At 40.7% G+C, this 13,231-nt stretch overlaps 1 protein-coding gene across 1 annotated transcript; it reads right to left on the bottom strand.

Annotated features, from left to right (window-relative positions):
* Positions 1-3,519: 3,519 nt before the first annotated feature.
* LOC146972964 (uncharacterized) lies at positions 3,520-6,748 on the bottom strand. Its single transcript, XM_085799112.1, is given in 7 exon segments — positions 3,520-3,693; positions 3,695-3,866; positions 4,157-4,260; positions 4,365-4,494; positions 5,039-5,259; positions 5,905-6,068; positions 6,199-6,748. Coding segments are annotated over 7 exon segments (1,410 nt in total). The 3' UTR covers positions 3,520-3,624.
* Between the last annotated feature and the right edge of the window lie 6,483 nt (positions 6,749-13,231).

Below are 13,231 nucleotides of genomic sequence, written 5' to 3'. Positions count from 1 at the left end.
CTAAATGCAGTTTAATGTCAGACGTGAGCCGGAAGTTGCCAGTGAGAAAAAGAGAGACAAGAGGAAAAGAGGGAGAGAGAAAAAGAGACGAGAGAGGACTGTCTACTGGCTAAGCAGGCGAACACGGTTATTATTCTGAATATTGAAACTTGTGTACCCATGTTTAAGAAACAAATCTGTGTAAATAATGTATGTGAAATGTTTTTTATTTTTGCTACAGTTTTTACAGTGCTCCGTAACTTTGTGTTGAAAATAAAGTGGTTGTGGACATCAGTAAGAAGCGTGAATCTATTCAGCAGGGTAGATACAGTCCACATCTGTTTCACTACACAGCTGCAATAAAGAGAAGAAGCAGAGTCTTACCTTCATCCTGGTCTGCAGGTTCCATCTGTTCTCTAAGTTGGATAATTTCGAGAACCCGTTCATCATGTCGAGTCTTCTTTAAACTAGACCATTTTTGCTTCACACTTTTAACCGTCCTTCCATGTTCTCCCACCCTATTAACACCATCAGTCACCTCCGGCCATTCTTTCCCCTGCTTCAACATTATCAGGAGCATATTAATCTCTCTCTCAGAGAAATTCTCCGCTCTCTGTCTCTGTCCTCTTCCAGCCATGATGAATGTAGCGGCTCTTACAATGGATGTAGAGAGTCTCTGATCCTCAGCATCTTTTATATCCGTCAGTGTCAGTCAGCTGCTGCTGCTTAATGACCATATATGGTTGTGGAAAGAAACACACAGTTGAACTGACTCAGTTACATTCTGATGGAGGAGGAAAGACGTGCACACAGCTTTAATGTTACAGCTGCTGTTCACAGGTGAGCTCAGGTAACCCATTGACAGGCAGGGCACGTTTACTTGTATTGGTAACAGTGTGACGACAGCTCCACCTGGTGGAGGAAAGTAGACGTCACAACAGCTGCTCAGGAGATCACAGGAGTGTGTTACCTGGTTCATAGAGCACAGTGTGAAGGTGTGTGTGAGGAACACGTGATCACACACACACACTCCTGGGGTCCGTTTCAGGAAGCAGGCTCAACAAACTCTGAGTCAAATCCCTAGCTCAGGGTTGATTGAGCCTGAGCTGGAAAACTCTGAGTTTTCGGTTTCAGAACAGCTGATCAGACTAGGCTTTATGCACAGCTCCACTACTTCCTGAAATAAGCCAGCTCCTTTATTTCCTGTCTTACATTATTGGACCAACTGATTAATCCAGGTGTGTCTGACCTCACAACAGTGGTCAGACACCCCAAGTTCTGTTGCATCCATGAGTGGACTTCCTGCAGGCATTCCAATAGGACCTGTAGCTACAGAGCTTCTTCTTTTAGTGGCAGAATAATTTGCACATCGTCAGCAAAACAATGAAACTGGATGCCATACTTTCTAAAATAGAACCCAGGGACAGCAAGTCAATTGGATCGTGATGTCTAATAAAACTACTGTCTGTCCTCCGCTCGTACAGTGAAGGAGCAGAGGTCAATGGCCTGGCTCCATCATACCTGTCTGAATTACTCATACCATATTCCACCCCGCCCTCTCCGCTCTGTAAACTCTCATCTTCTGGTTGTTCCCCCAGTCAATAAAAAATCATTTGGTTATAGGGCCTTCTCCTACCGTGCACCCTGCTTATGGAAGAGTCTCCCACTACATATCAAACAATCCACTTCCACCGTAACTTTTAAAACACTTCTTAAGAAGCACCTTCTTACACAATGTTTTGGCAAAATTTGAGTGTCCTATTTATCTCCCTGTGCGTTCTTTGCTTGTCCTCCACAGTAGGCTATGTTCGCCTATTTGGCCTGTATTTTTTCTGATCATTTATTGTAAACTGTTTTGTAAAGTGACTTGCTATTTCTACTATTGTAATTCATTTTGTAAAGTGTACCGAGACCGTGTTGCACCATGGTGATTTTACACTTTAAATAAACTAAACTAAACCCTAATTCAGACATGACAACAGATGTTTACAGTGTCCTGTAACACAGAGAGGCTTGACACTCAGAGTTGTTTTTACAGTCAGTACAGAGGACACACAACACTAAAGGCTCCCATTGGTGTGGCTCCCAATGGAGTGATTACCTAACCAACCATTCCCCAGTGCACATGTGGAGTGTTGCGTTCAGAGGCAGAAAATGTTTTGCATTTTGGACCAGACCCAACGCCAGTTCAGGAAAAAAAAACTTACAGTATGAAACTGAATGAACTGATCATGTCATGTACACTCATCTGTTTTCAGTTTATTGAATATTGGTGAGATATTGGATAATTTCAACATTTACTGAAATTAAATCAGGAGTTTGAAAAACTCTCATTCTATTGTTTATAATGGGTTGTAGTTTATAAGCTTGTTATTTGTGTTGAGTTCTCACACAGAAAGAGACACGTGTACTTTAATCTGTATTCTTTTACTGTAAATGATTTACATACCTGTTGGTTTTGATTAAAATGTGAGTGTGAGGGACTGAGCTGGCAGACAAGGAGGAAACACATGAAACCAAAAAACAGATTTTATTTACCCAATACAATGAATTTGCAGAAAGAAAATATTTCAACAAAGATACAAGAAAAGTTGAGGCCCAGGTCGACAGGTCGATTTAACAGAACTGTGCTTAAGAATTCAAACTACATAGTAAATAAACTAAACAGACACAAACACCCTCGGACAAATTAAAGAAAAAATAGACCTTCAATGCAAAATTTTGCGCAGTTTTTCATTTACTGTTGAGAAAAGTAATAGCACACCGATCCCGATCAAGACGCACATTTTGATATATAATTTGTCCTGCAAATCGAAAATAGTCTGGAAGAGGACGAAGAATAACTAGGAAAAAATCCACACAATAACAGTAAGTGCCCGGGTTTCGCACTGGTCCCTGCAGCTATTTCATAGCTGTAGGGAGGGGGGGTGATTCGTACCCATGCAGGGAAGTTACATGGTGCAGTTTCAGCCGACACGACCTGACTCAGGCTGCAGCGGCAGCACCATTCATCCTATTAACCATTTTTCTACCATTGCAATGAGTCTGGAAACATTATTTTAAGGCCGAAAAACTCCACAATGTTACTTTAAGAGAGCTCCTAAGGTGACAAACTATTAAGAGGAGGGAGGAGGACTTTAAAGAAGCCTAAAAATTTCTTAAGCAGAGAAGGAAATGGCAGAAAGACAGAGATTGGATAAATATTCTCCAAACACTGAATGACAGAATGACAGAGATTAAGTCATTAAGTCATCAGACCCTCCCCTGTCAGCAGTAATGCTCCAGTCTTGCTCTACATCTATGTAGTTTTCTATACAGTGTTTTTTGTACACACAGATATTCCCACCACCACTGAGTAAATACCGCGCTAAACTTAAAGGAATAGTTCACCAAAAAATGAAATTCAGTCGTTATTGACCCTAATGCTGATGAATACACTACTTTTATGGACTTTTCGTGTCGGGCGTTATTGACTCTCATATGAGGATTTCATTGGACTACGAACCGCCCTCTCGGGTCTCCAGATGCACTTTGAGAAATAAAAACTATTCCAGAGTATTCATCAGCATGAGGGTGAGTCAATAATGACTGAATTTCATTTTCTGGTAAATTATTCCTTTAAGGGCTGTAGTAAAGAGTCCGGCATCAGTCTACAGTTGACTGAGTAGAACTCTGCTGAGCTTCTTGAACTGGGACACTGAGATGTTTCTTGTCATTGATTTGTGAGTGGCATTGCATTGCTGTTGGCACCTCTGTTCACTTCTTCAGTAAACATCTCCTTCAGGGGACTCTCTGAATTCCAGCCTTTGCTTTTGCTGAAGATGTAAACACATCCAAAGAGACCAGGAAACAGTGACATCACATCAACTTTAGCTGCTTCCTCAGGGCTGCAAACAGAAAAAATAACATGATATAGCAAAGCATCCATGTCTGTCTGCACAGTCCCCAGACTTTGCAGTTTCTACTTGTAATCCCTCATCATCAGTTGAACCACTGACATTTTCATCTGTTTTAAGAATTTTTAAACCCCTGAACAAGCAACAATTTCCAGCAAATGCGGCATGTCTTTTGGTGTTGAGTGACTATATAAATGTATGACCTTTTGAGGCCCTTCAATATCTTTAATCAGAGATGTTCTATATTGTATTGCCTATAAGGACTTAACAGTTTAACTTACTAGTGTTGACACATGTTCCTTATGAAGCGTAGTAAACCCAGTATGTGCTCAGGGTAGGGTTTCTTTCCATGATCATCCATCTTCTGCACCAGTTTTTTGGGAAACTATAATGCCATCGCCAAACAAGAATTTACAATTACTGAATTATAAAATGAAACTAATTGAGATGACAAAGAAAAAAAATAGAATTAAATGAAGTTACAGTTACCTTGTCTTTCCACTGATTGTAGGACACATCCCCACCACATTTTTCAACTTCAGAAATCAACGTTGTATCAGCTTTTCGACAGTTTTCAATTTCACCTCTGTTTCCAACTTTTTCCAAGTATAAGATTTTCCTGAAAAAGATTGTACATTTAGGGAGCATGCTTGACAAAAAAGACCTTTTTGCTCTATGGATAAACATCTGTAATGTCCATATGCTCAAGAATTGTTAGAGTAATAACAGCTTTTGAGGAAGAAGACTTAAAGATATCACCACAACACTTGTTACATGGCTCCACAGATTCAGACAGCTCATACAGAGAAGGAAATCATGTATTGTAATGATTCTAATGAACCAAACATGTCCAATTCTCTCCACCTATTAAAACACAATGGAGTGATTTGTGTGCTCCAGACTCTTCCTTGGATTCATCCATTTAATTACTACTTTTACATTACTCTAGTTTAGGACCAAATACATGCAGAGTATGTTTGTAAGGTTGTGTTAAGTAATAGTGGACTGAATAAGCATTCTAACAGGCTATACTAAGATGGTGATGGTATATATAATACCTGCTGGCATGTCCAGTTTTAAAGCCTGTCAACAACCCCCAAAACAATAAAATAGCAAACAGCAAATCAGTTGAATTAATCCAATTATATTAAAAGAGATTCTACCTTTCTTTGGTCCAGAAGAAGGGATGAGTCAGACACTGTTGCACTTTAGGCCTTTCCTTTGGTTCTTTTTGGATCATCGACTCGATGAGATCCTTTGCCACAACATCTTGGACATGGTCCAAAATGTACCTCCCCTCATGAATGTTGTACTCACACTTATAGGATTCACCGAATGGATGGTGTCCTCCAGAGAGGATGTAATAAATCAACATCCCTGCCACCTTAACAAATATGATAATATATCAATAGTTCAGATCACCTGCAACAAGTGGTACAAGAGGGGCGGCTAGAGGAGATTGCGAGATCCCATTTAGAAAAACTTTATTTGGTCAGTCAGTGTTTTCCTGTAGGGCAGGCAAAGAGTGGAATACAATACCACAAAACATAAGAGAGTCCATTTCATACGGTGCATTTAAAGCCAATCTAAAGAAATGGTTAATAGAAAACCAAATTTGTGAACACTAGTCCCTGAATCCCCTGTAGTACATGGCTTAATTAATTAAGTGGAATCTGACATGTACTTGTTGTTCTTGTTGTTGATATGAATATTCCCCTGTCTGAATGGGGGATGTATACATTACAGTGTGGTTGAGGAGTAAAGGAGTATAATTAGTAATTAGTAGTAATGCATGTGTGCGTATGGGTGGGAGGGGTGGGGGTTAAAGTGTGATGTTGCTGTTGTAAATATTGTGCTGCCAACGGAAATTAGCCTATTGGCTATAATTGGGTGCATTTACATTTTATCTTTTTAAAATGTTCATTAATGTACACTGTCCCTCTCGAACAAATAAAGGAAAAATGAAATTATGTTAGGTAACTATTCTTCTCCATGTCATCAGTTAGGTTTGTGTAGCTAGAAAACTGACCTGTACATCAGTGTTGGACTTGTATGGTATATTGGCTTTTCTTGCCAAAGTCTCCCTGGCCATCCAGCATTTTGTTCCTGCGCCGGCTGTATGATGAGTCGTTTGGCCTTCGGGCAAACGTCTGCTTATGCCAAAATCAGCCAGCTTTGCTCTCCCTTTAACATCTGCAGGACAAATCGTGTAGAAAAAAACAAAACAATTTTATGCATCATAATTACAAATTCAAACATTGCTGCTTTTTGAAAATAATATCATGAGCTCCATCATTTCAGTATGTTTCTAACTTTGACTTACCAATCAAAACATTTTGTGGTTTGAGATCCCGGTGAAGAATTGAAGGATTCTGACTATGAAGTACATTCAAACTTTCAAGAACCTGCCTGACAAGTTCTTTCATCAGCACACTGTCATTTTTCTTTTCGTCTTTTTTGATGTACTCTTCCAAGGTATATTCACAGAGTTGAAGACAAAGATATCCAAAGTTCTCATCCTCTGCAGAGTCAATGTATCTGACAATAAAAGGATGATCCAGCTGTCGTAGAAGTACTTCTTCATTCGTCAGCATTTCTTCATTCTTCAGCACTCTATAGTTGCTTTTAGACATTCTCTTGATTGCAACTTCAGTGCCGTCCTCTCTCAGCCCCAAGAAGACTTCAGTCCCATCACTTCCCCTCGCTATTTGGAACTCTGCATCATTCACATAAGTAATGCTATTAATTTTGTTTAGTTTTCCTGCATCAGTGTTCACAAGCTTCTCTAGTTTCTCCTTCCACCTCTGGCTGACTTGAAACCATTTTTGTGTTTCCTCCACAGGAGCTGCTGCTGGGTCCGATGTAGCATGCATCTTATATCTGTGGGAAGATAAAACAACATTATTATTATATTTAACTGCATTTTCACCTTTAGATAACAAATCAAAGTAAACAAACAAATAAATAAACAAAAGGTGCAGGTTTAAGCATATCTTATTTTGCCTACCCTATTACAAAACAAGCTATGTTACACTTGCAATCTACTGTCTCATTTTATCAACAAACAGGGTCAAAAGCCCCTCAGCATTCACAGCTCACTTGACAAAGTGCGGATACATTTAGACAGAAAAAAACAGGTTGCAACAGGTTAGGATATGAATGTCAAGTGCCACACTTTGCCCTCACAGACTTCCACATTCAAACAGGTTCACCACATCTTGCAATAAACCTAAATATAACCTAGGCTGTAAGCCTTAACCTTTCGGAAGACAATGCTATTGGAGCAGGAATCTCAAATGATTTGATAGTGAAACAGAACACAATAATTAACTAACTCAGCCTTTCTCAAAGTGGGTGCCCCGGCACACTGGGATGCCACCTGACTGTGTCAGGTGTGCTGCCAAGAAATTACGTATTCTGTAGGGCTGGATATCGTTTAAATCATTTGATACTTTTTCTCAACTTCATTACATACTAATCATGTGAAAATAAAGCAATCAGTTACATGAATGTCACCACTCCTCCCCATTCGAAAGATTTTTTACTAGGGATGGGCAATGAATAGTCCTTCAATAAAAAAAAAAAAAAAAGTTTATGAGACAATCATCTTGTATGAAAAAATGTAAATGTCGCCTTTTCACTGGCGCAGAAAGAGAAACATGGAAAGGTGTGTGTGTGTGTGTGTGTGTGTGTGTGGGCGGCGGTGGCGGCGGGGGGGTTCAGGTGCCGCTTCTCATTTCAAAAGACGGACAAGAGAGAGAGAGAGTCCCGCTTCACCGCCGTACAAACTGTTGTTGTTGTGGTGGTGGACCAATCACACCGCACACTAAATCAAAGAACATTTGCAGCGATTGGCTGCGAGCAAAACCATAGAAACAGTCATTTTTTTCTTGATCTGGGTACACAAAGTATCGATTGCAAGTATCGATTGACAGGTGCAGTTTCGATACTACTTGGTACTGGGTTGTTTCGGTCGGTACCTGAAAGGTATCGAGTACCGATACCCAGCCCTAGTATTCTGACATTTCATTTTTTTTTTAATCTGACATTTCATATATAAATATATTTGAATACATAAATACATTATTTTTTACATATGAATGGATTAATACAATTGTAAATTCATTTTAGATAAATAAATACATAAAATTAACCATGAAAATCTGTCTCACGAACCCATTGTTAGTAACGTGTCATGACGTCCCCATTTTCAGCGTGACAGCGCAGCACATTGTTTTATAATTTAACCACGAAAATACATTTGATTTCACAAAGAGCAACAAGCAACAGCATAATGGATTGTTTTTTAAAAAGAAAAGCCCCACAAGAACCAGACATGATTGACTGTGAAAGGGAGCCTCAGTCTACTACTTCATGTGGGAGCGTGCCTATGTTCCCACAGCCCTATGTTCCCTCAGCCCTATGTTCCCTCAGCCCTTTGTTCCCTCAGCCCTATGTTCCCACAGCCCTATGTTCCCTCATTTCTAAGATTTTTTTTCTTTCCAAAATTAGGCCCTATGTTCCCACATTTCCTTTATGATCAATTTGCATCAGATTGTATCCCCATTTCTCCCAATTTGGTAGTCAATTACACCCAACCTATTATCCAGTAGCAGTTGACTACAGATGTAATGTAGCTTTTAGCTAAATCTGGGAACATAGGGCCCATAGGAACACAGGGCTGACCCCTTCCAACACCGCTACTCCAACATAGCGTTGAGTGATGAACCCTTAAAATTAAAGGAAATTAAAGAAAATTAAACTCACCTCCATGAGTTAGTGCAATTCAGACAACAAACTTCTACAGTAGTACAAATAGTGTTAGTAGTAGTAAACAAAGCATTAGAAAGTTTGTACAGTAAGTACACCAGGAATTCCGGACATTATTAGTGGGGTAATTTAAGATAGTTTAGACCCTGGATCATCCCTTTAAAATAAAAATGACTTGACTTTGTTTCATTTTGAGAAAATTCTTAGAAATAAGAAAAATCTTAGAAATGAGGCAACATAAACCTGAGGGAACATAGGGCTGTGGGAACATAAGGCTGAGGGAACATAGGGCTGTGGGAACATAGGGCTGTGGGAACATAGGGCTGTGGGAACATAAGGCTGAGGGAACATAGGGCTGTGGGAACGTAAGGCTGAGGGAACATAGGGCTGTGGGAACATAGGGCCTAATTTTCAAAATTTTCAGTGAACATTTTTTTCTTAGAAATGAGGGAACATAGTAGCCTCGTAAACCAGCCTCTCGCGGAAAGTCACTATAACGGCCACTCATAACTTCTGATCGGTGAACTCGTACCAGATCGAACTGGTACGACTTCACGGTCGGAAAAATACGAGTTTCCTTGAACGCACCATAACAGTCCTCGTCCCTACGTCGCCACATTCACGGCGTCCCTTGGCTGCACACACAGCCCTGCATGCCGTTCTCTCTCCTCATTGGATAAAAACTGTAGGATACGATAAATGTTTTCTCCTCGACTCAGAGCAGAGCAGAGTGACTGACAGACCCGTGTTTCAGACCAAACACTCTATAGAAGTGATTGCTGTCGGAAGATACAACTATTTAAGACTTATATTAACACAAATATATCACTTACTTCTGCTTTAATTCTTTAACTGAGGCTTTCGCAATCAGCTGCTTCTCCTGATCAGTCACAGGAGGTGATGACAGCTTAGAAAATGTCTTGATACGGAGATTCTGGATTTAAAGGTAAACACACAGTGTCAGATATTTACAAAAAAAAAAGTGTAAACAAATTGATCTTCATGTATGTCAAAGATTTGACAGTGAGGAGTCCACAGAGTTTTGACCGGTTTCTGTTTACTAAACAGAATCTTATTACTGACCTTCAACTGTTCCAGGAGCTCCTCGTCTTCACTCTCTGCCAAGACGGATCACAAAGAGGAAAACACAACGTCAAGGTTAAACACAGTCAGTTTATAACAGGAGCTTTTGGTGAGATCCAGGTTTCACTCATCACTTTAATAATCTGTTCTATAATCTGAGCTTAATCATCATCATCATCACCAGTAGAAACAGTCAGATCAGTAGCAGCTGCACCAGGATCCTCATCATCAGATTCCTCCTCCCCCTTATGCCCTGTACACACTGTGCGATTTTGGCCATCGCAGACGAAAGACGGCCGATCGTAGGAGAATCGTGGCAAAATCTTTGGTCGTAGCTCTAAATCGGCCGTCTTACGTCGCACAGTGAGACAGGTTCTACGACGGCCGTTGTCAGCGTCTTGCGACCAAAGACGACCTGCGATTAAATTCTGACAGTGTCAGAAAACTGCTACGACCTACGTCTACTAATCAGCTGATGGACGTCTATCAGTGGCGCAGGTGACAGGGACGAGCACTGATTTTCGAGTAAATAGTCATTAAATTAAAAAACGAATAGTTTATCTTGTCATGACTGGAGAGGTGTATATTCCTTTTTACTGTGGCAGAAAGAGGAGGAACATGGACAGACTCATACAGCCATCAGAAAAGTTGTGTGTGAAACTCTGTCCCAAAAAAACCTGCGATTCAGTAGAACGATCATCGTACAGTCTGCACACGTCAAACTTGACGTCGTAGCAAAGATTGTAAATTCCACGTCGCATAGTGTGTCATGCAACAGTCTTATAAGACTGCTAAAATCGCACAGTGTGTAGAGGGCATTACACTCTGTAGGATCAGACAGCACTCATCACTGTGATGTTCACATCTGTTTCACTACACAGCTGCGATAAGAGAAGAAGAAGAGTCTTACCTTCATCCTGGAATGAAAGTTCCATCTGTTCTCTAAATTGGATTAGTCTGAGAACCCGTTCATCACGTTCATTTAGAGTCGTCTCTGCATCCTTTTTTGTCAATGCCTGATACTTTAAACTATACCATTTTTGCCTCACTTTTCCAAGCTCCCTCCCATGTCCTCCCTCCTTGTTAACAGCATCAGTCACCTGCTGCCAGTCTTTCTCCTGCTCCAACTTTATCAGGAGCATATTAACTTCTCTGTCAGAGAACCTCTCCGCTCTCTCTGCCATGATGGATGTAGAGAGTCTCTGATCCTCAGGAACTTTTATATCCATCTGTGTGAGTCAGCTGCTGCGTGTTAATGACGATATGGTTGTGAAAGAAAACACACAGTTTAACTGACTGAGTCACATTCTGATGGAGGAGGAAACACACACACTTTGGGTGAATTCCAATTCCTCTTTTAACCCTCAACCTCAAAAATGCGCGCTCCCGCTAGTGCAAGTGCTGTCCCAATTCTTAGAAAAAGTAAGTTGAGGGGCGAGTTTAAGGGCTGTATGGCCCTCAATACTGAGATTTCCCGACACCACCCTTGGGAGCAAGGGCTACCCAGAATGCATTGCGTATTTTAACCAAACCGAAAGCTGCAAAGAAAGTATTTTCTTTGTTGATAGAGATATAAATATTACGAAAACCATTGTATCATCTTAGTTTAGGCCCATTTTATGGATTATTTACGTCATTATTGCATAACATTTATTTTTTTATTTTACAATCTTTTGTCAATAGCCGGCCGGTTTTGCTACGTTACATCCGCTTTCACCCGCAGGGGTTTTGCTGCTTGAAGATGGTCTCGTGGCTTGACACCGTATTTCTCGAGACATTAGACCGTAGCAGAATGGGCCAGTCTGTTGGTCCTGCACCCGTCCTGTGATCGGCTCCGAGCTGCAAAACCCCCAGGGATGAAGCAGAGCGGCTGCTGCTCCAGCCCAGTCTCACCCAGGCAGACTACAGAGTGTCGGCTCGGCCCGCTACGCCATCCTGTTTTAAATTACATTAGGCTACTTCTTTTAAAAGTGAACGGGTTAACAGTGCAAATATAGACTAAAAATAAAAAAAATGTTTAATTTCAGGGACTACAGAGACAACGTGGGCCCTGATTCAGGCGTATCTGCATTTAAGGGGTGTCCCATTTTCAAAGTCACAAAATAGCCCCTAACACTCACAACTAAAAGTGAGGGTTGAGCTTGAGGGTTAAGATAGGAATTGGAATTGGCCCTTTCTCTGTTTGATTTCTGGTTAAACACACACTTTCTGTTTCATTTCTGGTTAAACACACACTTTCTGTTTCATTTCTGATTAAACCTTCATTGGCGTGTCTCTTTAACATCATGAAGATGAATCATGATGAATCATGATCTATTGCTGTAACTTGTTAGACTGACTCACTCTCTCGCACCAGGGGTAGACAATAAGAGAAATTTGCCACTGGCCCGATCACTGGAAAAAGAACATATCCCAGCCAGTTCCTGCGGTCTCGCCATCGAGGCTGGAGCTTTCTTATATACTGATACCAATACTAGTAAATTCCCATGATTCGCATTTGTTTACTTTTAGGCTGTTTCCACAGACTGGTGCAAAACTGACTCATTGTTTAATTTTTCAGCTCTATTTTGTTTTTACACATGTTTGTTTTTTCTCTGCTCCAAACCTTGCCTTGCACTTTAAATCTGATGAAGGAACCCTGTTCTGAAAATCTTGTTTCTTTGATAGTCAATAAATAAAGCTGTTTGCAATTTTAATTGTTGAAATGACTACCAGAAGGAAGGTGGTTGCACATCAAATTTCTACATTTGAGAACTGTAAAAACTTCAGACTTCTAATGTGGCCCAGAATGGATTGGGTCATACATGGAAATAGTTCAGACGTGCTGGTTCGTGCCGGGTTAGTTCTGAGAATATGACTCGGTGAGGCCGGGCTTTGTTTTTTTTTGGGGGGGGGGGTTTTAACGGGTTCGGACAGAGAATTAATGCTCGTCCTAAATGTAAACACACTAACGTCAGCGCGTCACATGCAGCACCACGTCGCTCCAATAAACACTACCGCGGCAAAGAAAACAAACAAAAAAAAAAAACTACTGCGGCGTCTTCTTGTTATGTTACTGCTCAATGGTCGGGTCAATATCAACACCTATGGCTGTGTGGGTTAAATGGTGGATAATGGCGGCCCACCGGTCCACCAGTCCTACTACCCCCCCAACCCCTCTCTCAAAAAAAAGCGGATTTGCATGATTTACGAAGGTCGCATTTTCATGTTAAAAATCCGGATTAAAATCACATGCCTGCATTATATTTACTAGGCTACTTAAATCACATTATACAACAAGTAGTTCCGACCAAGCAATCTGATTGGTCAATAAGACATTTAGAACGTGCTCAAATCAGCATTACAGCACGGCTGACTCATCACTGAGAATATTACTTCGCCATGTCATGTTGTTTACACATCTCCATGGCAACATGGACTTTTCCCCTTTTATTTTCAGAAACGTCATTTATTACTTGTGAAAATAAATCACAAACTACATTGACCTCCTGTAGGTTGTTCCT

This window comes from Trachurus japonicus, chromosome 15, assembly GCF_045865225.1.
Source record: "Trachurus japonicus isolate A0001 chromosome 15, Traja_1.0".
NCBI lineage: Eukaryota > Metazoa > Chordata > Actinopteri > Carangiformes > Carangidae > Trachurus > Trachurus japonicus.
The sequence above is the reverse complement of the archived record's forward strand: the minus strand, read 5'-3'. Positions and strand labels throughout refer to the sequence as shown.